The sequence below is a fragment of the Pongo pygmaeus genome, chromosome 6 (genome assembly GCF_028885625.2).
Source record: "Pongo pygmaeus isolate AG05252 chromosome 6, NHGRI_mPonPyg2-v2.0_pri, whole genome shotgun sequence".
Taxonomy (NCBI): domain Eukaryota; kingdom Metazoa; phylum Chordata; class Mammalia; order Primates; family Hominidae; genus Pongo; species Pongo pygmaeus.
The window spans coordinates 13,097,790-13,122,941 of record NC_072379.2 but is presented as its reverse complement, the minus strand read 5'-3'; the positions used below and the strand labels follow the sequence as shown (position 1 = coordinate 13,122,941).

The window sequence follows — 25,152 nt, the reverse complement described above, 5'->3', positions numbered from 1 at the left end:
CCTCCCAAGTAGCTGGGATTACAGGTGCCCACCACCATGCCCAGCTAATTTTTGTATTTTTAGTAGAGATAGGGTTACACTATGTTGACCAGGGTGGTCTTGAACTCCTGACCTCAAGTAATCCTCCCGCCTCTACCTCCAGAAGTGCTGGGATTACAGGTGTGAACCACCACACCCAGCCCTCCTGTGGTATTATCTGAAGGCCAGAGTGACAGGACTTGTTTTCAGACCCCAGGCATAAAACCTTCCCAGCAGCTAGAACTCTCCTGGGCTTGGGGTGATGGAAGAATATTCAGCTTCCATTTTCACTCCTGGTCTCCAGGGTCTCTTCCTGTGGGCCAAGGGTGAGGCTGGTTGGGGCAGGGGCTGATGGGGCCTAGGGCAGGTATGGGTCTTCAACTCTGCCCTGCTCACAGCTACCCCCCCATGGAAAATCTCAGAGAGGAGAAGGGGAAGGGTGTCAGGTCTAGAACATGCAGGTCTCAAGCCCATCTATTCTTGCTGGCACAGCCCCAGTGTCCTGCCTACCAAGAGGGCAGGGGCCAGAAGCACGGTGCCCCTCTTTTCTGCCCTCAGGATATCTAATCTGGAGGTATCAGCTCCTGGCTTCTGGAACTTACCTGGAGCTGTGATGTCCATGCAGGGCTCTAGGTTTCGGTCAGAGACCCTTCGGCCAGGCAACCAGCCCCTGACCTTCCCCTGCCATCAGAAAGGCTCCGTCGAACTCCTTCCCCCCACCATCCCCACTCCCAGGCCTGGCTCTGCCCAAGGTCTGGGTGGGGATGCTGGGCATAGTAGCTGGCCTCCAAGATGGCCCCCAGTCATCTTTACCTCCTGGTTTCCACCCACTTATGTAGTTCCCTCCCAGAGCTGGGCCGTATCACACCAGAGCATGGTGGAGGCAATGGCGTGTGAATTCTGTGGCTAGGAATAAAAATAACACTTTGGTTTCTAACCTGGACCCTTGAATCTCTTGCTCTGGGGGAAGCTGGGCGCCATATTGTGAGGATACTCAAGCAGCCCCGTGGGTTAGCCCACGTGGGGGAGGACTGAGGCCTCCTGCCTACAGCCAGGCCTCACTTAGAAGTGCATCCTTCAGTCCTTAGCTAAGATTTCAGACAACGGCAACCTCATGAGTGACTCTGAGCCAAAATCACTCAGCCAAACTTCCTGAATTCCTGACCCAGAGAAAATGTGATCTATAAATAATGATCATGTTAAGCCGCTAAGTTTGGGGGCAACTTGTTATACAGCACCAGGTAACTAATACAACCCCTCCGGCTCTGGGGGCCCTTCCTCAAATTCTGGGTGTTTTTCTACCCGCCTCTAGCCCCTGGCCTGTGTTCCCCCGACCACAGTGTGGAGGAGAAAGCGATGAGACCAGGTTCTGGCTAGATCAGCAAAAAACCAGACAGCCACCAGCCAGCATCGTTTTTTTTTTTCCTTTTCATTTTAATTAACACTTTACAAAGTACAAAATATACTGTCTTTTTTGGGGGAACATTAGGTAATTTTTTTCTCTCCAACATACAGTACATGAATCTCGAGGGTTTTGTGTTTCTTCAACAAGAAAATAAGCTTGAGGGCCCCAGGGGGTAGGGATAAGATGGCAGGTTCTCCCCTTCACCCAGATCTTGGGACCGATGAAACGCCGCTGCTGCTGCTGGTGAGCCGGGCATGCCAGGTGAGGGTTGGAGGGGGCCGCGGGCAGGAAGTCCCCTGCCCCCACTATGATGGGGGGCTCTGGGCAGGGCAGAGGCCCCTCAGTACACCATCCATCCACTTACCCCCATCTCAGGATAACGGAAATGATTTTGGCATAGAGACAGAGGAGGGCTTGGGACTGTTCTGCTCAACTCTTCCTAGACCGTCTTCTGAATACAGGTAAACTGAGGCAGTGGACGGTAAACCGCACTGGCCTTGGCCTGTCTTGGGACCTGAACTTGGCCTGCTGTTCACCCTGCCACCTCCAAAGTTTGGGTGAGGGGCAGGGGTCTCCAATTCTTCTGGACCTTCTTCCAGAATGAGCCCCAGTAGATGAGGGAGCGCCAGCCCCACAAACTCTCCCTGTGAACGCCATCTTCAGGATGGGATGCCTTTGAAGAGTCAGCACAGGGAGCCCCAGCCCCTTCCAGTCAGAGCTGGGCTGTATCAAACCAGAGCATGGTGGAGGCAACGGCGTGTGAATTCTGAGTCTAGGGATAAAAATAACACTTTGGCTTTTACCCTGGGCCCTTGAATCTCTTGTTCTGGGGGGAAGCCGAGCGCCATACTGTGAGGACACTCAAGCAGCCCCGTGGGTTGGCCCACCTGGGGAAGGACTGAGGCCTTCTGCCTACAGCCAGGCCTCACTTAGAAGTGCATCCTCCAATCCTTAGCTAAGATTTCAGACAACAGCAACCTCATGAGTGACCCTGAGCCAGAACTGCTCTAACTGTTCCTGATACCTTTGCCCCCCTCCAAAGTAGTTCTGACAAGTGGGGTAAGGCCATCCTACCAGAGATGCCCCACCCTCTCCCCTGGAGCCAGGGTCTGCATTCGAGTCCTGCCCTCACTCACCTAATCATTTCTGCACTTGAGGCCCGACAGCAAGACTGCTACTGAGAACTCAAAATACTCCAACAGCCAGTCCCGTATCTCAGGTGTGGGCTCTGCACACGTGCACACACACACACTCTTAATGCATAGGAACACATCCACGCTGACACGTACATGCACATACGTGTGCATAAACACACCTAGGCCTGCATCCTCACTCCTAGCACACAGGCCGCCCTGCACTTCCAACTTCCATAGCTCCTCTTCCCTTGTAGTGACAGCCACAAGCTGACTCGGCCACCAGGCTGTCCCTGGATGCCATGGCTCAGGCCTCAGGCTCCTGCCTCTGCTCCAGGATGCTCCTGGCTGGCTTCCTTCCCTGGGGCCTCTCGTTATTTTCTTGTAGAGGCAGGGTCTTGCTGTCCTGGCCTCAAGCTATCCTCCCGCCTTGGCCTCCCAAAGTGCTGGGATGACAGGCCTAAGCTACCAAGCCTGGTCTCCTTTGAATGGGCCCCCGCCAGGCCTAACCCCCTCCCTCAGCATAGTACCTCTGTTGGAGAAGCGCACCGGCCTCACTCAGGCTCTGCCTATTACACTAACCAATGTCTCCAATGCTCCAGGCCCTGCTCGGAGCGGGCTAGAAGGTTGGGGGTGCTTCTTCCCATCCCCATGCAAAGTGCTTCACTCAGGAAGTGGCGTCAAAAATCCCATTGGCCGGGCGGGGTATCTCATGCCTGTAATCCCAGCACTTTGGGAGGCCAAGGTGGGCGGATCACCTGAGGTCAGGAGTTCGAGAACAGCCTGGCCAACATAGTGAAACCCTGTCTCTACTAAAAATACAAAAATTAGCCGACCGTGGTGGTGGGTGCCTATAATCCCAGCTACTTAGGAGGCTGAGGCAGGAGAATCGCTTGAACCTGGGAAGCAGAGGTTGCAGCGAACCGAGATCGCACTACTGCACTCCAGCCTGGGTGACAGAGTGAGACTCTGCCTCAAAAAAAAAAAAAGATTCCCCCATTGCAGGGCTGAGAAAAGCCCTGGTTGTCACCACATCCAGATCTCAATGCTCAGAAAGGGGCCCAGGGTGACCTTAGGACTCCCCAGGGTATCCCTGGAAAATGTGGCCAGGAGGAGGGGGCCAGTGTTCACCTTTGAAGATCACCAAATAGTGCCCTGGGCTTTAACAGGGGCCTGGCCTTTCCTGTCTTCCCAGTCTTCTCTCCTGACCTCCAGGGCATCCTGTGTCACCTCAGAGGGGCAAGCCCCTCCAGACCAAGCCTCCTCCTGCTAAACAAATGTCACCCTGGCTATGCTGCTGCTTCCGGAGGCCACACTGGGAGCCTCTGATCCCCCAGCTCCTTCCTTTCCCACCAGCAGCCTGGTGCCTGGAGGTGAGAGGAGGTAAAAATGCCAGTGGTTTGGAGTGAGGCTCTGGGTCCCCACCTCTGAATCTTGGGGAGGGGAGGCTACCAGGGTCAGGCCTGCAAGCCTCTCCAGCTCGGATGCATGCCTCGGGCTGAGGATGGTGGTGTGGGCAGTGCCCCTTGAAGGAGGGCGGTCCTGGAGATGCCCATGGAGGAAGGAGGTGCAGAGTCGGCAATGCCCAGATCTTTGCTGGGTCAGGACGAGGGGCTGAGGGAGAAAGGGGTGTCTTGGGAACAGGGGAGCCCCACAACGAGGCAGAACTTATCAGTGGCAGGGAGGGGGTGGTCACTGCTCTGTTCCTCCCCATCCTTCAGCTCCCACTGGTACTCGGAGTGCAGGAAGGGGAGAGGGTGGGGTTGAGACTGTCTGAGCTTTTCTTACTGGAGAACCACACAGGGGCCAAGACACACACTCCAGGAGCTCAAGTGGCAGCCCCAGGGTCACCTGCTCACCCCTAGAAATTCCACAAGTCCGGGCACGGTGGCTCACGCCTGTAATCCCAGCACTTTGGGAGGCCGAGGTGGATCACTTGAGGTCAGGAGTTCGAGACAAACCTGGTCAACATGGTGAAACCCCGTCTCTACTAAAAATACAAAAATTAGCCGGGTGTGGTGGCGAGTGCCTGTAATCTCACCTACTTGGGAGGCCGAGGCAGGAGACTCGCTTGAACCCAGGAGGTAGAGGTTGCTGCAGTGAGCTGAGATCGTGCCACTGCACTCCAGCCTGGGCGACAGAGCAAGACTCCATCTTGGAAAAAAAAAAAAAAAAAATCCACATACTAGAGAGCCCTCTTCCTCCCCCGCCAGGCATCTGCCCCATCCGCCAGTGCCAATACAACGGGCCCACTCCTCTGATTACCTCCAGGGGACGGACGGCAAACAGGTAAGGAGTTCCATGCAACTGCGGATGGAGCCCCTCCGAGAAACACATGCCCCTCCAAGTGGGGTCTGGGGCCTGGAGAGACCCTCCCACCCAGCAGACCAGGAGATGGCCGGGGGACAAGGGCAGACGGCCCCTGCCTGGGAAAACCCACACTCATACCCCACCCCGAAGAGCTGTGGAGACCAAACCAAGACTACGCTACACACAGAACGCCGAGAAGATAAACCAAGCTTTACACGAGCAGGATGGGGACGGGAAAACTAAAGGGTCCCCCTGTGACCGAGGAGCAGGGTCCCCAGGGGGCAGCTCCCACGGAGCAGGCTGGAACAGGGACCACCCCTGCAGAGCCAGCCAGGGCGGAGAGCCATACCCTGGCCCCAGCACACCCCGACATGCGTGCTTTTCTCCATGACACGAGGCCAGTCCCCAGGAGCAGCCCCGGGAGCAGAACCTGAGATTTCTAAGCTTGCAGGTTACAAAAAACAAAAAAAAAAACAGAGAAGCCGCCTGCGTAAAAAGTGCCACCCACGGAGGCGGGACGCAGGCAGCGTGTGGCCCATTCAGCAGGCCCAGGTCTTCAGGGCGAGGCCGCTGGCGGGGGCAGGGGAGAGGGGTCATTCTGGTTAAAAGCAAGAAGTTCCAAATACTCCTCCCTCGGGATCAACGTCCCCCCAAATAAAACAAGGGCGCCCAGGGACCTTGGCTGGGGAAAGTGGGGTGCAGGAGGCATGACCCACGCCACAGCGGGCTCTCGGCACCCATCCCATGTCCCATGTCGCAGGCTCTTTGAGCTGCTGGCTTTGTTCTCTCAAGTCAGGTCTGAGGGAACCCATCGGCTTCTGTAATAATCGTATTGCCTATATACTTGAATTAAAAATATATGGTGGCTCAAATGTGCCCGCGTGCATGGCAGACGGTGTGGGGTGGAGGCCGTCACGCCCATACACGTGTGCACACACAGCGGGGGGCTGTGTCCACGGACTGCGCACACAGTATATATTAACATATATATTGCTCAAGTATATATGCTATTTACAGTATATATCTCTATCAACATAAAACACAGGTATTTATAGGTGTGTACAATAGATACGTCCTAGGAAGTCTAGGGGACACACGACTCTGGGGTCACGGGGCCGACACACTTGCACGGCGGGAAGGAAAGGCAGAGAAGTGACACCGTCAGGGGGAAATGACAGAAAGGAAAATCAAGGCCTTGCAAGGTCAGAAAGGGGACTCAGGGCTTCCACCGCAGCCCTGCCCCACTCGGCCACCTCCCTTTTGGGACCAGCAATGTACGAGTTTTGTTTTGGAGTTTTGTGCAAAACGAATTAACTTAAAAAAAAAAAAAGTTGGTTTCTAATTAATGTGGTGGGGCTCGAACACCCACAAGGATTTTAAAGAACAGCTTCTCCATCTGGTGGGCTTCCAGGGCTCAGAGGATTCTACACAGCTCAGAGAAGCGGGGAGCACTTCGCCAGGACTAGAAATATCCCTTCTCCTCTGACCACAGAAACAGCACAACTCGGCTGGGTGTGATGGCTCATGCCTGTAATCCCAGCATCTTGGGAGGCCGAGGCAGGCAGATCACTTAACTCAGGAGTTCAAGACCAGCCTGAGCAACGTGACGAAATCCCGTCTCTATTAAAAATACAATAACTAGCCAGACGTGATGGTGTGTGCCTATAATCCCAGCTACTCGGGAGGCTGAGGCAGGAGAATCACTTGAACCTGGGAGGAGGAGGTTGCAGTGAGCCAAGATCGTGCCACTGCATTCCAGCCTGGGTGACAGAGCCAGACTCCCATCTCAAAAAAAAAAAAAAAAAAAAAAAACCCACCAGAGCGAAAGCCACAGGGGCCCTTGGTCTTGCTCATTCAGAAAACCACCCCACTAGAAGGGACACCACAGCTAACCCCATGCCTCCTGGACATGACCACTCAGCTGGCCCGCCACCCGGCTGTCCACCTCTCCATGGCCCTCGGGTTCCCTCACCCCCTCCGGTGCTCAGATAGAACCACAGCTGGTTGGGAGTTCCCATGTGGGGTGCCAGCAGCTCCAGCGTCTTGTAAGAGATCTCTGCTCCCAGCTTCCCTTCAGAAGAGAGGGCCAAGGCTCCTGTGACATCTCCCGACTCCCACTGCCTGCCCCTGGAGCCACAGAGCACCAGCCTAGACACGGAGCCTCCAGGCCCCCTTGACAGAACTCAAATAGGTCCTATCCCCGCCAAACAGAAACTACCGCCAAGAGCAGCCTGGGTGCAAATACATTAAATAAAAAACTAAAACAAAGTACGGTTTTCTCTATTAAGGCTCAGTTAAGCTGCCTCCTGGGTCAAGTAATCATGATGCCACAGCCCCCGACCAAGGGGCAGGTGGGCAGGCAGGTGAGTTGGGGGCAGAGGAGGGAGGAGGACGGTGGGGAGTCCTATGCTGGTCTAGTTGTCTGTTGGGGAGGTGGGACACCACCTAAGAAACCTCAGGCCCGGAAAGCCAGGGATGTCCCTGCTGGGGGAAGCTGAGGCTCTACCTGCCCAAGTCGGGTCCAGGGAGAGCCGAGGGGACAGGAGCTGATGCTCCAGGCTGGTGGGTCTCCTGGGACCCTCCCTCCTCCCCCAAGGACTGAGTGCTTGTCGGGGAGGGTCTGGACAGGGCCCTCTTGGGAGTCTTGCTGGGAGTTGGGCCCAGGCCCTGTGGTTGACAGGCGAGGTATAGGGGGAGTCTGGGTCCTTCCCAGCTCGGGGATCCCACCTGGATTCCTGTCTGAGCCTCACCAGCCCCGATGACCTGAGGGGGCCATGCTGGCCTCCACTCCGAGGGAACCAGCCCTGAGCTGATGGAAGCAGAGACCAGTGATCACAGTACTCACCCCCAAACCCTCCCAGGCACCCCAAACTCGGCCCCACCCTGCCAGCCCCAGCCCTGCAAGGTGACATGACAGCTGGCACACCAGTGTCTCGTAGGAGGGACCAGCTTCCCTCGGCATCTGCCCCTGGCCGTAGGTGAGCCCGGATGAGAAGGCGGATCAGCTCACAAGCTCCCTGGGCCTCCAAAAGCATTTTCTGGGGTGGGGGAGGTGGGGAAGAGAAAGGTCATTCTCTGGAGGGTCGGGGGGCTCCGGGAAGGCAGGAGGGCATGGAGAGGCCTTGGCGTGGGCCCCTGCCCTGGAGGGATTGGCAATCGAGGGAGTCTCCCACAGAGGCCCCTTCCTCAGGGTCCCCAGGCTGATTTTCCAGTCTGTAGAGAAATACTGCAAGATCAATCTTCAGGGTTAGGGCTAGGCCCGGGCGGCGGCAGGGAGGAGCAGAAGAGACCCTTCTAGTGCTTCTCTGCTTGGCTGACCTTCAGGGCACTGATGACACCATTGATGTTCTCTTCTGGGACCTGTGCGGGGGGGGGAGAGGAGGCAGATGCCTGCCCGTGAGCCCAGGAACCCGCTTCCCCACCCCGGCCCTGCCCTGGAGGGGTCTGGGGCTGGACACTCACAAGTGCATGATCAAACTTGAAAGTACTGATGTAGTAGGCTGGGATGTCCGCAGCGGCCAAGGGCTCCGAGATCTGGGCCACGATGCCACACTCATCTAGAACAGGAGAGACCGTCCTTAGCCTCTGCGGAACCTGGCTACCCTTGCCTGTGTGGCTCTTCAGCCTCTACCCTCTGTGGCCAGTGCCTACCCTGCACCCACCATCCTCCTAGAGAATTCCCATCTGCTATCCCTTTTATTTTTTTTGAGACAGAGTCTCGCTCCATCGCCCAGGCTGGAGTACACTGGTGTGAGCTCACTTCACTGCAACCTCCGCCTCCTGAGTTCAAGCAATCCTCGTGCCTCAGCCTCCCAAATAGCTGGGATTATAGGCGTGTACCACCATGCCCGGCTAATTTTTTTTTGTATTTTTAGTAGAGACGGGGTTTCACCATGTTGGCCAGACTGGTCTCGAACTCCTGTACTCAAATGATCCACCCACCTCCACATCCCAAAGTGCTAGAATCACAGGCGTGAGCCACTGCACCCGGCCTCCCACTCGCCATCCCTCTTGAAGGCTTAACCCAGATGTCCCCCAACCAGGAGCCTTCTCTGGTCGCTGGCCAGTGAAATAGTTTGGCTTTGTGTTCCTGCCCAAATCCTCCAACAGTAATCTGAAGTATTGGAGGTGGGGCCTGGTGCAAGATGACTGGATTATGGGGGTGGATTCCTCATGAATGGTTTAGCATCATCCTCTTGGTACTGTTCTTGTGACAGTAAGTCCTCACGAGATCTGGCTGTTTAAAAGTGTGGCACCTTGGCTGGGTGTGGTGGCTCACACCTGTAATCCTAGCACTTTGGGAGGCCGAGGCGGGCAGATCACTTGAGGTCAGGAGTTTGAGACCAGCCTGGCCAACATGGTGAAACCCCATCTCTACTAAAAATACAAAAATTAGCCGGGCATGGTGGCACGTGCCTATAGTCCCAGCTACTTGGGAGACTGAAGCAGGAGAATCACTTGAACCTGGGAGGCGAAGACTGCAGTGAGCCAAGACTGTGCCATTGCACTTCAGCCTGGGCGACAGAGCAAGATCCTGTCTCAAAAAAAAAAAAAAAAAAGAAAAGAAAAAAAAATGCTATCCACCAAAGACATTGTCTGGACAACTGTGGAAACAGAGGAAAGACTGAGTCTTAGGGAATGACTGAAAATTTTCTCCTGTGGAATCCTGTCGTTGTGGTTATACAGGAGAAAGTGTTTCTTCTTTTTTTTTTTTCCTTTTTTTGAGATGGAGTCTCGCTCTGTCACCCAGGCTGGAGTGCAGTGGCGCGATCTCGGCTCACTGCAAGCTCCGCCTCCCGGGTTCACGCCATTCTCCTGCCTCAGCCTCCCAAGTAGCTGGGACTACAGGCGCCCGCCACCACGTCCGGCTAATTTTTTGTATTTTTAGTAGAGACAGGGTTTCGCTGTGTTAGCCAGGATGGTCTCAATCTCCTGATCTTGTGATCCTCCTGCCTCGGCCTCCCGAAGTGCTGGGATTACAGGCGTGAGCCACCTCGCCCGGTGCTTCTTCTCAGGATGGAAAAGGCGAGGCATTTAGGGGTAAAGTGTTGGGTGTCAGACTCTCTGGGAGATATCTGACAATTACATGTATTTACGTGAAGAAAACACGTTAAAAAATTGCCAACAGTTATTATCTTTGAGCTGTGGAACTAAAGAGTGATTTTTTTTTTCTCTTTAATTTTTATCACAGCCCCAATTTATTCATTTTTAAATTAAATTTATTATTATTTTTTGAGACAGAGTCTTGCTCTGTTGCCCAGGCTGGAGAGCAATGGAGCGATCTCGGCTCACTGCAACCTCTGCCTCCCGGGTTCAAGCGATTCTCCTGTCTCAGCCTCCTGAGTAGCTGGGATTACAGGCACACGCCACCGTGCCTGGCCAATTTTTTTATATTGTTAGTAGACATGGGGTTTCGTCATGTTGGCCAGGCTGGTCTTGTACTCCTGACCTCAGGTGATCCACCTGCTCGGCCTCCCAAAGAGCTGGGATTACAGGCACGAGCCAACTCACCCAGCCTCTTTTTTTATTTTTAGAGGCAAAGATTTGCTCTGTCGCCCAGGTTGGAGTACAATGACATGATCATGGCTCACTGTAGCCTTGCACTCTTAGGCTCAGGTAATCCTCCTGCCTCAGCCTCCTGAGTAGCTGGGATTACAGGCGCCAGCCACCATGCCCAGCTAATTTTAAAAATTTTGGTAGAGACAGGGCCTCGCTATGTTTCCCAGGCTGGTATAGAACTCCTGGGCTCAATGGATCTTTCCACCTCAGCCTCCCAAAGTACTGGGATTACAAGCATGAGCCACCGCGCCCAGCTGCTTAATTTTCTAATAATAAGCAACATATTAAATTTCAAGAGGGGGCAAAATAAAAGCACTCTGATTGAAGCCTGCTCCCCACGTCCCCAAGAGGCCTGTGTACACCTGCCACACACTGGGGAGCAACAGAAACTTTAGGCTCCCCAGGCCTCAGTCTCCCCATCTGTGCCCCCCAGCAGGGGCTGAGTCACCGCGGACAACGTTATGTGAGTGGGCTCAGCAATGCCGGCTCCCTCAATCCCCCGTGCAATCCCCCCAGGACTCACCAAACCCCAGGGGCTGTCCTCCAATCCGGACCATCTTCCAGAGCTCTCCGGATGCGCTTGTGAACAGCAAGTTACTAGGAAACCTTCAAAAGGAACGAGAGAAGAATCCCCGAGGCTGATGTGAATTGCGCTCCCTCCTTGGCGTGCTGGTGCACCAGCCAGAGCGAGGCGTGGGGCTGGCCAGGCAGGGTTGGGCAGAGCTCAGGGCCCCCCAAAAACAATCCCTTCTGGACACCCTGGACCCATTCACCTCGCAGCCTCCTCGTCTTGGGGGGAGGTGTATGGGGAGGGTGATGTCAGGCTGGGCTTTGGAACAAGCCCCTCCCCAAACCCTTGCTAAGGCTGGTCTGGACACCTCTTCCCAGGTCCAGAGCAGAAGCTGAGGGAGAAATAGCACCGGGGCTGTGGTTCAAATCCCCACTTTGCCACCACCCCACAGTGGACCTCGGGCAACCCTTGCACCTCTCTGAGCTGGGGGACCAGCTCACTTATGATGAAGGGCTATGGTGAGGGTTTATTAGAGACAAAGTGGCCGGGTGTGGTGGCTCATGCCCGTTAATCCCAGCACTTTGGGAGGCCAAGGCTGGCAGATCGCTTGCAGTCAGGAGTTCGAGACCAGCCTGGTCGGCATGGTGAAGCCCCATCTCTACTAAAAATACAAAAACTGGCCGGGCGCAGTGGCTCATGCCGGTAATCCCAGCACTTTGGGAGGCTGAAGTGGATGAATCACTTGAGGTCAGGAGTTCACGACCAGCCTGGCCAACATGGCAAAACCCTGTCTCTACAAAAAATACAAAAATAAACAGGGTATGGTGGTGTGCACCTGTAGTCCCAGCTACTTGCGAGGCTGAGGCAGGAGAATCACCTGAACCTGGGAGGCAGAGGTTGCAGTGAGCTGAGATCACGCCACTGCACTCCAGCATGGGCGACAGAGTGAGACCATGTCTCAAAAAGTAAATAAATATATAAATAAAAAATAAAAATAAAAATACAAAAATTAGCCAGGTGTGGTGGCAGGCACCTGTACTCCCAGCTATTCAGGAGGCTGAGACACGTGGATCACTTGAACCTGGGAGGCAGAGGTGGCAGTGAGCCAAGACTGCACCACTGCACTCCAGCATGGGTGACAGAGCGAGATCCTGTCTCAACAAAAATAAAAATAAAAATAATCACGCTGGTTGCGGTGGCTCACGCCAGTAATCCCAGCACTTTGGGAGGCTGGGGCGGGCAGATCACAAGGTCAGGAGATCCAGACCATCTTGGCTAACATGGTGAAACCCGGTCTATACTAAAAATACAAAAAATTAGCCAGGCGTGGTAGCGGCGCCTGTAGTCCCAGCTACTCGGGAGGCTGAGGCAGGAGAATGGCGTGAAGCCAGGAGGCAGAGCTTGCAGTGAGCCGAGATCGTGCCACTGTACTCCAGTCTGGGCAACAGGGCGAGAAAAAAAATCACGCCTGAGGTGGGCGGATTGCCTGAGGTCAGGAGCTCGAGACCAGCCTGGCCAACATAGCAAAACCCTGTCTTTACTAAAAATACAGAAATTAGCTGGGCATGGTGGCACATGCCTGTAGTCCCAGCTGAGGCAGGAGAATTGCTTGAACTTGAGACGTGGAGGTTGCGGTGAGCCGAGATCGCACCACTGCACCCCAGCCTGGGCGACAGAACGAGACCCCGTCTCAAAAAAAAAACAAAAAAACAAAAAAGACAAAGTGGGTGATGTACCATCACATAGTCCCCCCAGACCCCGGGGTCCACCCTGGGTTGAATGTCCACCCCAGGACCCTGGCTCACCTCTGCTGCGTCTGCACATCCATCACCAGGGAGATGTAGCCCTCGATGAGGGAGAAGGAGAAGAAGCGGATGTGGCCGCAGTCATCCCCAGTGGCCATGGGGTCCTTCACTCTGGGGACCGGAGGCAGCTGGTAAGGATGGGGCCCCTGTGGCCCCTGCCCCATTCACACCAGCCCAGGGAAGCTGGGCCCTGCCCAGGCTTTGATGCCACCTGGGTGACCCTGGGCCAGTGTCCTTCTCATCCTGCTCGCTATGCCATGGGGATGATTTCACCACATTCACAGAGGTGGGTGCTACACTTTGCAGTGCTGGAGGCCCGGCCGGCCTCCCACGCAGGCTACACCGGCCCCTGCCCGCATCTCAGGGCACAGGCTGTGGTGACTGTCAGCATGCTGGACCCTGCCCCGCCCCACCTCGTGTTGGCCTAAACTTTACAAAATCCACTGAGGAAGTGACACAATGTCTGTTGTTCACCAAATGAAAAAAATCTGAGTTCTCAGCTCCTCAACAGACTGTGCCTGTCCTTGGAGCTCAGTGGGGAGTGGGGAGTTTGTTACAGCTCCCAATGTGTCTTTGGGGCTTCACCAAATTTTGGGGTTCCCAGGGTAGGATGTCTCACCCCTCAGACTGGGGCTTTTAGGTAGAGCTGTGTCTCCCCCTCAGCCTAGTTCCAGGGCGGGTCCGTGTCTCCCACCCCAGACTAGTTCCAGGGCGGGTCCGTGTCTCTCACCTCAGACTAGCTCCAGGGCAGGTCCCTGTCTCCCACCTCAGACTAGCTTTGGGGCTGGTCTGTATCTCCTGCTTCAGACCAGCTCCAGGGCAGGTCCATGTCTCCCACCTCAGACTAGCTCCAGGGCAGGTCTCTGTCTCCCCACTCAGACTAGCTCCGGGGCGGGTCCGTGTCTCCCCCATCAGACTAGCTCCGGGGCAGGTCTGTCTCCCCCACCTCAGACTAGCTCCGGGGCAGGTCCAAGTCTCCCACCTCAGACTAGTTCCGGGGTGGGTCTTTGTCTCCCCTTTCAGACTAGCTCTGGGATGGGTCTTTGTCTCCCCCCTCAGACTAGCTCTGGAACGGGTCCTTGCCTTCCCACTCAGATTAGCTCCGGGGTGGGTCCATGTCTCCCTGCTCAGACTAGCTCCAAGGAAGGTCTATGTCTCTTCCCTCAGATGAGCTCCTGGCAAAGCCTCCCCCATCAGACTAAGACTCCTAGGTGGAGCCGTGCCTCCCTCTGGCCCACCCTGCGAGCCCTCACGCCCAAGGCAGCCCTACCCATTGGAGTAGAACATGACATCCATGAGGAGTGTGGCAACAGCAGGCAGCGTGTCAGGGTCCAGGCTGGTGACACAGAACCTGTTGCTCGGGCTGGACAGTGGGTGGATGACCGGCCTCTGGACTGTAAGAGCACAAAGATGTCAGGCACTGAGGCTGGGACTGAAAGCAGCAGCTCTGGTGAGTGCAGGGCCTGGGAAGAGGGCTGGGGAGGGCTCAGCCACAGGCCCCGAGAGACTCATTCACCGCTGCTTCTCCAGCCTCTACCACCAATTACCACCGTCCTGATTCTCCATCTCACCCTCAGGCCCCTGGGCCTTTGCACATGCTGGGCTGGCTGCCTGGGATGCCCTTCCCAACCGGCACCACCTGGCTCCATTCCTACCTGTGTTCCAGGCTTCAGCACCACAGTCCCTGCCTGGGAAACCCACCCTGACACCTGGACTGCAGCAGGAGTGGCCTCTGGCCATTGCTGCCTGCATGCACATCCACCACCCTTGCTAGACATGGCAGCAGGGCCTGCCTAGGACCTTTCCATTACATTCTTTTTTTTTTTTTTTGGAGATGGAGTTTTGTTCTTGTTGCCCAGGTTGGACTGCAATGGCATGATCTCGGCTCACTGCAACCTCTGCCTCCTGGGTTCAAGTGATTCTCCTGCCTCGGCCTCCTCAGTAGCTGGAATTACAAGTATGCACCACCACACCCAGCTAATTTTGTATTTTTAGTAGAGACAGGGTTTCTCCATGTTGGTCAGGCTGGTCTCAAACTCCTGACCTCAGGTGAATTGCCTGCCTCGGCCTCCCAAAGTGCTGGGATTACAAGCATGAGCCACCGTGCCGGGCCCTTTGCATCCCGTTCTGCCTGGCACTCCATTCGTACTCAGTGGGCAGAAGACCGTGCTGAGAGCAAGGCTGGTCTGCGGCTGGGCCTGGTAACTTCGTGAGGTTTCCCCTGCACAAACCCCCGCCCCCAGCTCACCCAGCTTGGGCTTCACGAAGCCGTTGGTGATGCCGAGGTTCTCGGCTGCCACGGTCTCGCCATTGACGACCCGCAGGATGGTGAACTCTGATGACAACGTGTGGGTGACAAAGGGCAGGTCCCGCTCACGCACCTAGGGGCAAGAAGTTGAGGCCGTGTGTGCCTGGTGGCCCTGGGGGATGTGGGTCTGGGGCACCGACCTCTCACCCTGAGACTCTGCCCCCACCCTGGAATAGCGTGGAAGGGCAAGGCTGCAAGGGGTGGGAGATGGGAGTGAGTGTGTCAGAGGCAGGCGTGAGTGTGCAAGGCGTGTCTGTGACGGTCAGCTCACCAGGATGAAGTCTGTCTGATACGTGGACAGCATGAACACGGATATGTTCTGGTCGGCCAGTGGGGCGATGACTGACTTGGCGATCTTGGTCACGCCGATGGGCTGGGAGCTGGAGAAGCTGCCACCGCCGGACACCACGTTCAGGGCCAGCCAGGTGGCATCCGCCACACTCAGGTGCTCCGAGGAGGGCAGCTCTGGAGGGAGACACAGAAGGCAGCCCTGTGACTGCTGAGGTTCCAGCTGTCCCAAGGGCAGGGCAAGGCAGGCCAGAGAGGTGGAGAGTGAGGCTCTGGGGCCAGCTCCACCCTGTGCCTTGCCTCACTTTCCAACAGGATTTTTTGTTTTTTTTGAGACAGTCTTGCTCTGTCGCCAGGCTGGAGTGCCCGGAGTGGCGCGATCTCGGCTCACTGCAACCTCCACCTCCTGGGTTCAAGTGATTCTTGAGTAGCGGAGATTACAGGTATGCACCATCACACCCAGCTAATTTTTGTATTTTTAGTAGAGATGGTATTTTCCCATGTTGGCCTGGCTGGTCTCGAACTCCTGATCTCAAGGGATCCTCCTGCCTTGGCCTCCCAAAGCGCTAGGATTACAGGCGTGAGCCACCGCGCCCGGCCTTCAACAGGATGGGATTTGAATCAAAGGCTGCTTTCTGGGAGGACTGGGCAGGGAAGGCCCTCAGATGACACAGGACATCCCAGGCAGCCACGTGGGCAAGTGGTTGATCTGCGCCGAGCCTGTTTCCTCAGCCGTAAAACGATGGCATCAGTAGTGGGTAATGCCCTTATCTTTAGTTCTTACAACCCTTTTGTGGGTCTGATGCTGTCATCATGCCCATTGTCTCACGTGTAACTGGCTTTCAAACTGGGTTCCTGGAGACCTCCCAGGGAGGCTCTGGGTGGAGGGGAGGCCAGCAAAAGGCTGGGTGGGGCTTTGGGGTTTCTCTTCCCCCTTCAGCCAGCCCTGCACATTGGGCTTCTCTGGAAGAACAGGCAACTCCAGGAGGGCCCCTGAAGATGCTGCATCATGGGGGGCAGTGACTGTCACCCATGTCCCTCCTGAGAGCCTGGAAGTCCCGGGGGCTGGCACTGACTTTGGCAGGGTGGGGAGGCCAGAGCAGCAGCAACTGCTAAGCCTCCTTACCTAGCTCATGAAAACCCAGAATCCAAACGTCGGAGCCATCCCTTTCACCCTGCCCTGCAGACAGAGTCCCTGAGTAGCCCTGAACGTGGGACACAGGCACACACTACGTGTGTCCACACACAGCCGCAGACTCGAGCCCAGGCTGCATTCGGGGCTCTTCATGCATCACCGGGCACCTGCCTAAACCCACCCAGTTCCAGGCCCCGAGTGGGAAGGGGGCCCGGCACAGGGAGGTGAACTCTGACACTGCATCCCACAAGGAGGCAGGATTTTTTTTTTTTTTTTGAGAAGGAGCCTCACTCTCACCCAGGCTGGAGTGCATTGGCATGATCTTGGCTCACTGCAACCTCTGCCTCCTGGTTCAAGCAATTCTCCTGCCTCAGCCTCCCGAGTAGCTGGGATTAGAGGCACCCACCACCAGGCCCGGCTAATTTTTGTATTTTTAGTAAAGACGGAGTTTCGCCACGTTGGCCCGGCTAATTTTTGTATTTTTAGTAAAGACGGAGTTTCGCCACGTTGGCCCGGCTGGTCTCAAACTTCTGGCCTCAAGTGATCCACCCGCCTTGGCCTCCCAAAGTGCTGGGATTACAGGCGTGAGCCACTGCGCCTGGCCAAGGCAGGGTTATTTTGCTCACTGTACACTCAACGGTCCAGAAACCCTGGACCTGGAAGGCTCAGTGATTTGCCGAAGATCACTTAGGAAATAACAGAGCCGGGATTCCAGTGCGGGTCTGGCTCAAGAACCCAGGCTCTATCTTGGGCACCAAATGAAAAGTACCAAGTCCCTAAGAAAATAGGGGGCTAAAAAGAGAGGTGCTGAGGCTGGAGGCAGTGGCTCACGCCTGTAATCCCACTGCTTTGGGGGGCCAAGGTGGGAGGATCGCTTGAGGCCAGGAATTTGAGACCAGCCTGGAGAATGTAGTGAAACCCCATCTCTAAAAAAATAAAAAAAATAAATAAATGAGCCAGGCGTGGTGGTACATGCCTGTGGTCCCAGACACTTGGGAGGCTGAAGTGGGAGGATAGCTTGAGTCTGGGATTTCAAGGCTGCAGTGAGCTATGACTGCACCACTGCACTCCAGCCTAGGTGACACAGCCAGACCCTGTCTCAAAAAATAAATCGATAAAAAGGGAGAGAGGGGCTCAGAGATGGGTGAGCTAAGGCAGCTGTGATGAAGATTCCTGGGGAAAGACGGGCTGGGCTCTGCTGGCAGGCAAGATGGCCTGACAGGAGGGAAATTGAGTGAGGCCCATGCCTGTCCCTACCTGCCCAGCTCCGGTCACCATGGTGACCACAGCCCAGGGAGCCCATTGGTCCCGCTGGCTGAGAAGGACCAGTGGTCAGCCAGTGGGTGGCTAGAGAGGCAGGCGGCTGCACAGAAATGGGAAAGGGCGGCCCCAATCTTGAGCAGTGGGAGGCCTGTCTCTTATCAAAGGCGCAGGCTTCGGGCTCTGAGGGGCCAATCCTGGCTCTGTCCTCCCCAGCGGAAGCGGCTGCTGATATAGCCTCCGAGGCGGTGAAGTGCTGGGGTGCATATGTGCACCTTGAGGGGGTGCTGACATAACCAAGACTCTGCCACTAGGAGTCTCTTGGCAGGTTTGGACGATTCCCAGAGTGGTCTTGGGGAGAAGCCCAGGCCTGAGACCAGCTGGAAACATGGGTGCGGGGGAACAGGCGGCTGCTGCTGGCTGGAGGATTTCAGGTCAATCAGCAGCTGGCCAGAAGCAGGCAGCCTGTCTGATGGATTGGTCTACCCACCCTGCTCACGGCCTCAGCCGTGGGAAGAACCCAGAGCTGTTGCTGCTTTTTTTTTTTGAGCGAGAGTGTCTTACTCTGTCGCCCAGGCTGGAGTGCAGTGGTGCGATCTCGGCTCACTGCAACCTCTGCCTCCCGGGTTCAAGCGATTCTCGTGTCTCAGCCTCCTGAGTAGCTGGAACTACAGGTGCGCACCACCATGCCTGGCTCATTTTTTTTTTTTTTTTTTTTTTTTTGTATTTTTAGTAGAGAAGGGGTTTCACCATGTTGGGCAGGCTGGTCTCGAACTCCTGACCTCAAGTGATCTGCCCGCCTCAGCCTCCCAAAGTGCTGGGATTACAGGTGTCAGCCACCTTGCCTGGCCACCTCTCCACCTTTTGATCGGTCACTGCCTGCTGACCATGCCTTGCCACGCGTGGCATGGATCACAATGATGTACCGCTGTCCCCAGTTCACAGACAAGGGGACTGTGATGGGTTGAGGGCTGGTGATGTGGAGCCTAAATGAGCACTGGGACCCTCTAACTCCAAGTCTAAGCTTCCACCCATTACCCAGAGGCTTCTAACATTATTCTGAATCTGTCAGGACACCTAGCACTGCACACAGTGCTCATTAAATGCTTAAAAGAGGCTGGGTACAGTGGCTCATGCCTGTAATCCCAGTACTTTGGGAGGTCAAGGCAGGCAGATCACTTGAGATCACGAATTCAAGACCAGCCTGGCCAACATGGGTGAAACCTTGTCTGTACTAAAAATATAAAAATCAGCCAGGCATGGTGGTGGGCACCTGTCCCAGCTACTCAGGAGGCTGAGGCATGAGAATCACTTGAACCGGGAGGCGGAGGTTGCAGTGAGCCGAGATTGTGTCACTGCACTCCAACCGGGGTGACAGAGTGAGACTCAGTCACACACACAGACACACACACACGTAAAAAATCAGAATATACACATGTACAACCCCTCTGTCTGCCACACAGACTTACTGCATCCATTTGAGCCAAGACCTTCTTTTTTTCTTTTTTTGAGACAGGGTGTTGCTCTATCACCCAGGCTGGAGTGCAGTGGTACAATCATGGCTCACTGCAGCCTCAACCACCCAGGCTCAAGTGATTCTCCCACCGCAGCCCACCAAGTAGCTGGGACCACAGCCATGTGCCACCACACCAGATTAATTTTTGTATTGGTAGAGACGGGGCTTTGCCATGTTGCCCAGGCTGATCTTGAACTCCTGAGCTCAAGCGATCTACCTGCCTCAGCCTCCCAAAGGGCTAGATTACAGGCATGATCCCCTGTGCTCAGACCAAAATCTCTTAACAACGTTCACATTGAACAAGGAACTCTGCTGGTTAATGTCATTTACAAGCCATCCCCTGCCATCCCAGGAAAGACCCAGCATCCACTGAACCTTGGCCAGCTGCTAGCTTCTAAATATCAAAGCTGCCAGTGAACACGCACCCTGGCTCATGTTAAGAGTGGCAGAAGAGGCCCTTTGGTGGAAAGCAATGTTTGCAGCGCTGAAGGTTTGCAGAATGGGGTGACAGGGCACCGGCCTTCATTCCCCATGCCAGAGCCAGCATCCTTCTTCCTGGGGTCACGCCTGTAATCCCAACACTTTGGGAGGCCAAGGTGAGGGATTGCTTGAGGCCGGGAGTTCCAGACCAGCATAGGCAACACAGTGAGACTCCCCTACAAAAAACACAAAAACTAGCCAGTGGGCTGTGCGCGGTGATTCGCGCCTATAATCCCAGCACTTTGGAAATTTGGAAGGTTGAGGCGGGTGGATCACTTGAGGTCAGGAGTTCGAGACCAGCCTGGCCAACATGGTGAAACCCTGTCTCTACTAAAAATACAAAAATTAGCTGGGCATAGCGGTGCATGCCTGTAGTCTCAGCTACTCAGGAGGCTGAAGCAGGAGAATCGCTTGAACCCAGGAGGTGGAGGTTGCAGTGAGCTGAGATCGTGCCAGTACACTCCAGTCTGGACAACAGAGCGAGACTCCATCTCAAAACAAAATAAAAAAACAAAAAACAAAAAATCCCAAAAACTAGCCAGTGGGCCAGGTGCAGTAGTTCACACCTGTAATCCCAGCACTTTGGGAGGTCGAGGCAAGAGGATCATCTGAGGTCAGGAGTTCAAGACCAGCCTTGCCAACATGGTGAAACCCTGTCTCTACTAAAAATACAAAAAAAAATTAGCCGGGTGTGGTGGTGCAAGCCTGTAATCCCAGCGACTCAGGAGGCTGAGGCAGGAGAATCGCTTGAACCCGGGAGGTGGAGGCTGCAGTGAGCCGAGATTGTACCACTGCACTCCAGCCTGGGGGACAAAGTGAGACTGCGTCGAGAAAAGCAAGCAACAAAAACTAAATTATCCTTCTGACTCAGAACGTCCAAGGAGATGAGGGGTACAGTTGTCCTCCTAGCCTCATACTGCAGCCCCTAGGCCCACCCCAAATCCTGCCACAGCCCCCTGAGAGTCTTCTCAGACTGTCCTAGGCCACACATGGTGGTATACCGTCTTCTCACATTACTTTCCGGCAGCACTTTCTCCTTATTTAGACTAGAGACGCCTTGAGAGCATTTCCTACTTTCCGTCCTGGCTTGGTTGTCCCTCACTAACTCTGGGCAAGTTAATGTCTGCTTGCTTTCTCGCTTGTAAAATGGGTCTTTACTCTTTTTTTTTTTGAGACAGAGTCTCACTCTGTCCCCCAGGCTGGAGTGCAATGGCGCGATCTCGGCTCACTGCAACCTCCACCTCCCGGGTTCAAGCGATTCTCCTGCCTCAGCCTCCCGAGTAGCTGGGATTACAGGCACGCGCCACCACGCCCAGCTAATTTTGTATTTTTAGTAGAGACGGGGTTCCTCCATGTTGGTCAGGCTGGTCTCGAACTCCATTTTTTTTTTTTTTTTTTTTTGAGACAAAGTTTAGCTCTGTCGCCCAGGCTGGAGTGCAGTGGCACGATCTCGGCTCACTGCAAGCTCCGCCTCCCGGGTTCATGACATTCTCCTGCCTCAGCCTCCCGAGTAGCTGGGACCAGAGGCGCGTGCCACCACGCCTGGCTAATTTTTTTTGTATTTTTAGTAGAGACAGGGTTTCACCATGTTAGCCAGGATGGTCTCAATCTCCTGACCTCATGATCCACCCACCTTGGCCTCCCAAAGTGCTGGGATTACAGGTGTGAGGAACCGCGCTCGGCCTCGAACTCCTTTTTTTTTTTTTTTTTTTTTTTTTTTGAGATGGAGTCTTGCTCCATCGCCTAGGCTGGAGTGCAGTGGCATGATCCTGGCTCATTGCAGCCCCTGCATCGTGGGTTCAAGCGATTCTCCTTCCTCAGCCTCCTGAGTAGCTGGAGCTACAGGCATGTGTCACCATGCCCCGGTAATTTTTGTATTTTTAGTAGAGACGGGGTTTCACCATGTTGACGAGGCTTGTCTCGAACTCCTGACCTCAGGTGATCTGCCTGCCTCAGCCTCACAAGTGCTGGGATTATAGATGTGAACTACTGTGCCTGGCCAAAATGCTAATATTTTGGCAGTACTTTGGGAGGTCGAGGCAGTCGGATCACTTGAGTTCAGGAGTTTGAGACCAGCCTGGCCAACATGGTGAAACCAAACCCCATCTCTACTAAAAATACAAAAATTTAGTTGGGCATGGTGGCGGGTGATAATCCCAGCTACTCAGGAGGCTGAGGCAGGAGAATCACTTGAACCTGGGAGGTGGAGATTGCAATGAGCCAAGATCATGCCATTGCATTCCAGCCTGGGTGACAGAGTGAGACTCCGTCTCAAAAAAAAAAGAGAGAGAGAAAACAAATCCACTCAATTTTTTTTTTCTTGAGCAATAATGGATTTCCAAGCAGCCTGGTTTGCTGACCAGGAAACACACCCTGGAAGGGAAGGCCTTACCCTGAAGTCACAGAGGTAAGGCTGGCTGGCTAGCCTCCGGCCTTGCTGGGCTAATTGAAATCTGCTTCCCCAGTGCTGCGCCTGCAGCTGGGAAAGGCTCAGGGAGGGGCAGGGCAAGGCAGTTTCAAAAGTCACAAGGCCATTATGGATGTCTCTGGGGAATGGCAGGGTTGAGGGATTGCGGGCAATTCCTTCCCTGGGCCAAGCTGAGGGTCTCAGCCTGGGCCCAGGGACCTCTATTTGAACCGAGCTTACTCACCCCCGGGAATTTCCTACTTCACTCCCCGTTCCCTCTCCTACATACACACACCCCAGGGGACTCTACCCCAACTCAGCCCTAACCCAGTCCAACAACCTTCAATGGCTCTCCAATGCCTAAAGAATAAGATCCAAACTTTCCCTGCCTACCTCTGTCTTCCCCTTTTTTAGAGGCTGGACCTGGTCCTTGCTTCTGCTCCTGTACTTTCTCATTCAACTCTCCTCTGACATGTTTTCTTCCTTCCCCAAAAGGCCAGCAAAAATATCACCTCCTCCAGGAAGTCCTCCATGACCACATGAGCTTACCAGGAACTTCCTCTTTTGAGCCCCCAGAAAGAGCCATGCTGCAGAAGTCTCCCCATGCTGCTTCTAACCCAAATAAAGTATAGGAGGGAAGTTCAGGAAAAAGTCTAGAGCCAGGCACGGCAGTACACGCCTCTACTCTCAGCTACTCGGGAGGCTGAGGTGGGAGGACTGTTTGAGCCCAGGAGTCTGAGGCTGCTATGCACTATGATCACATCTGTGATTAGCCACTGTACTGCAGCCTGGGCAACACAGCAAGAACCTGTTTCTAACAAAAAATAAAAATAAAAAAAATAAAAAAAATTTAAGTGCCCGCATGCCGGGTGGAAACCATAAAGGGAGGGGTGTTTTCCAGGCAGAGAAGCCCATGTGTGTGCAGCCACATGGAGGGATCAGGAAAGATCCCTCCTCCTCCAGGCAAGCCCTGTCCTCCTGTCTCTCTTCCCACACTCTAGTTCCCTGGGGATGCCAAGTGTGTCCCCAGTACTAGAAGCTGTGGCTGTACACACATGGGGTTCTATCTGCCTGGAAAGTGCCCCTCCATTATGTTTTCCACCTGGTGGGGGGCGGGAGGGGCACTTAATTTTTTTTTTTTTTTTAGAAATAGGTTCTCAGGGCTGGGCATGGTGGCTCACGCCTGTAATCCCAGCACTTTGGGAGGCTGAGGCAGGTGGATCACGAGGTCAGATTGAGACCATCCTGGCTAACACAGTGAAACCCTGTCTCTACCAAAAATACAAAAAATTAGCTGGGCGTGGTGGCGGATGCCTGTAGTCCCAGCTACTCAGCAGACTGAGGCAGGAGAATGGTGTGAACCCGGGAGGCAGAGCTTGCAGTGCTGAGATCATGCCACTGCACTCCAGCCTGGGCGACAGAGCGAGACTCCGTCTCAAAAAAAAAAAAAAAGTTCTCAGGCCAGGCAAGGTGGCTCACGCCTGTAATCCCAGCACTTTGGGAGGCCGAGGTGGGTGGATCACCTGAGGTCAGGAGTTCAAGACCAGCCTGGCCAACAGGGTGAATCCCCATCTCTACTAAACAATACAAAAATTAGCCAGGCGTGGTAGCGGGCACCTGTAATCCCAGCTACTTGAGAGGCTGAGGCAGGAGAATGTCTTGAACCTGGGAGGCGGAGGTTGCAGTGAGCCGAGATCATGCCATTGCCCTCCAGCCTGGATGACAGAGTGAGACTCCATCTCAAAAAAAAAAAAAAAAAAAAAAAGGGTCTCATTATGTTGCCCAGGCTGGAGTGCAGTGGCTATTCACAGACATGATCATAGCACGCTGCAGTCTCAAACTTCTGGGTTTAAGCAATCCTCCCACCTCAGCCTCCCAAGTAGCTGGGAGTAGAGGCATACACCACCATGCCTGGCTCTTTACTCTTAGCTGGGTTCACTTCAAGTGTTGCTTGAGTTCTGGGAAGTCCTCCTAAACTGTGCCCTTGCCAGCTAGACACTTCTCTTTTTTTTATTTTTAAGAGATAGAGTCTTGCTCTGTCTTCCAGCCTGGAAAGCAGTGGTTCCACAACAGCTCACTGCAGCCTCCAACTCCTGGGCTCAAACGATCCTCCTGCCTCGGTCTCTCAAGTAGCTGGGACCACAGGAACATGCCATCATGTCCAGTTAATTTAAAGTAATTTTTTAGTAGAGACGGGGTCTCACTATGCCCAGGCTGGTCTCGAACTCCTGGGTTCCAGTGATCCTCCCACCTTAGCCTCCCAAAGTGTTGAGACTAAAGGCGTGAGCCACTGCGCCTGACTGAAGATGTTCTAAAGCACTTTGCAGGTTTCAGTGAAACATGTTCCTTTTCTTCTGGGTTGATCTAATTCTCAGCTGGTTAGCGCCGTACCTACTTACTACTCAGGAGTCTTTCCTAGGGCAATCTCAAGAGCAGGAGGGCAGGGGACCCTCCAGAACCCAGGGAGATAAGGAAATACACTCTGCTGTTTTTCTAGCTGACCAGCAGATGAGGGCAGAAATAAGGAGGTAGGTGGGGGCAGAAATAAGGAAGTGGGTGGGGGACAGAAATAAGGAGGTGGGCAGCCAGCCCTGACTTCAGGGCATGGTCCAGCCGAGCCCCTAGGGAGAGAAGCACTTACCTAGGAATCCTTCCTCATCGACAATGATAGTGTAATCTTCTGGCGTCTCAGTCAGACTGAAGAACTTGCACCTGGATGGATGGACAGACAGACACAGAATATCTCATTAGTCCAGGCAGGTCCCCTGGGGCAGCTGCCCACCCGTGCCCCGGAGATGATGACTCAGTTTACCCAGAGCTCCGGCCCCAGGCTGCTGGGTGACTGCGGGTAAGTTGTTTGTCTCTCCCTTCATGTCCCCCTACTCAGTTCTGACTCAGGAGAGGCACAGAGATGCTGATTGTCCCCACTGTACCCCCGCAATCTTTGGGGACCTCTGAGCCAGTCAGCCCCTATGATTGTGTCCAGGCCTGAGGGCCCGAGATCCCAAGTTTTCTCG

The 25,152-nt window shown here is 54.6% G+C and overlaps 1 protein-coding gene across 1 annotated transcript in view; it reads right to left on the bottom strand.

Annotated features, from left to right (window-relative positions):
- Positions 1–1,430: 1,430 nt before the first annotated feature.
- The window catches only part of CASTOR2 (cytosolic arginine sensor for mTORC1 subunit 2), a 67,780-nt gene continuing 44,058 nt past the window's right edge, over positions 1,431–25,152 (bottom strand). Inside the window, exons 2-9 of the mRNA XM_054496598.2 lie at positions 24,777–24,847; positions 15,321–15,514; positions 14,990–15,122; positions 14,012–14,135; positions 12,742–12,852; positions 10,949–11,031; positions 8,329–8,423; positions 1,431–8,226 (exon numbers count right to left, since the gene is read on the bottom strand). Of these exons, the coding sequence (XP_054352573.1) occupies positions 8,161–8,226; positions 8,329–8,423; positions 10,949–11,031; positions 12,742–12,852; positions 14,012–14,135; positions 14,990–15,122; positions 15,321–15,514; positions 24,777–24,847 (877 nt within the window). The 3' untranslated portion in view covers positions 1,431–8,160. The remainder of the gene's footprint in view (positions 8,227–8,328; positions 8,424–10,948; positions 11,032–12,741; positions 12,853–14,011; positions 14,136–14,989; positions 15,123–15,320; positions 15,515–24,776; positions 24,848–25,152) is intronic.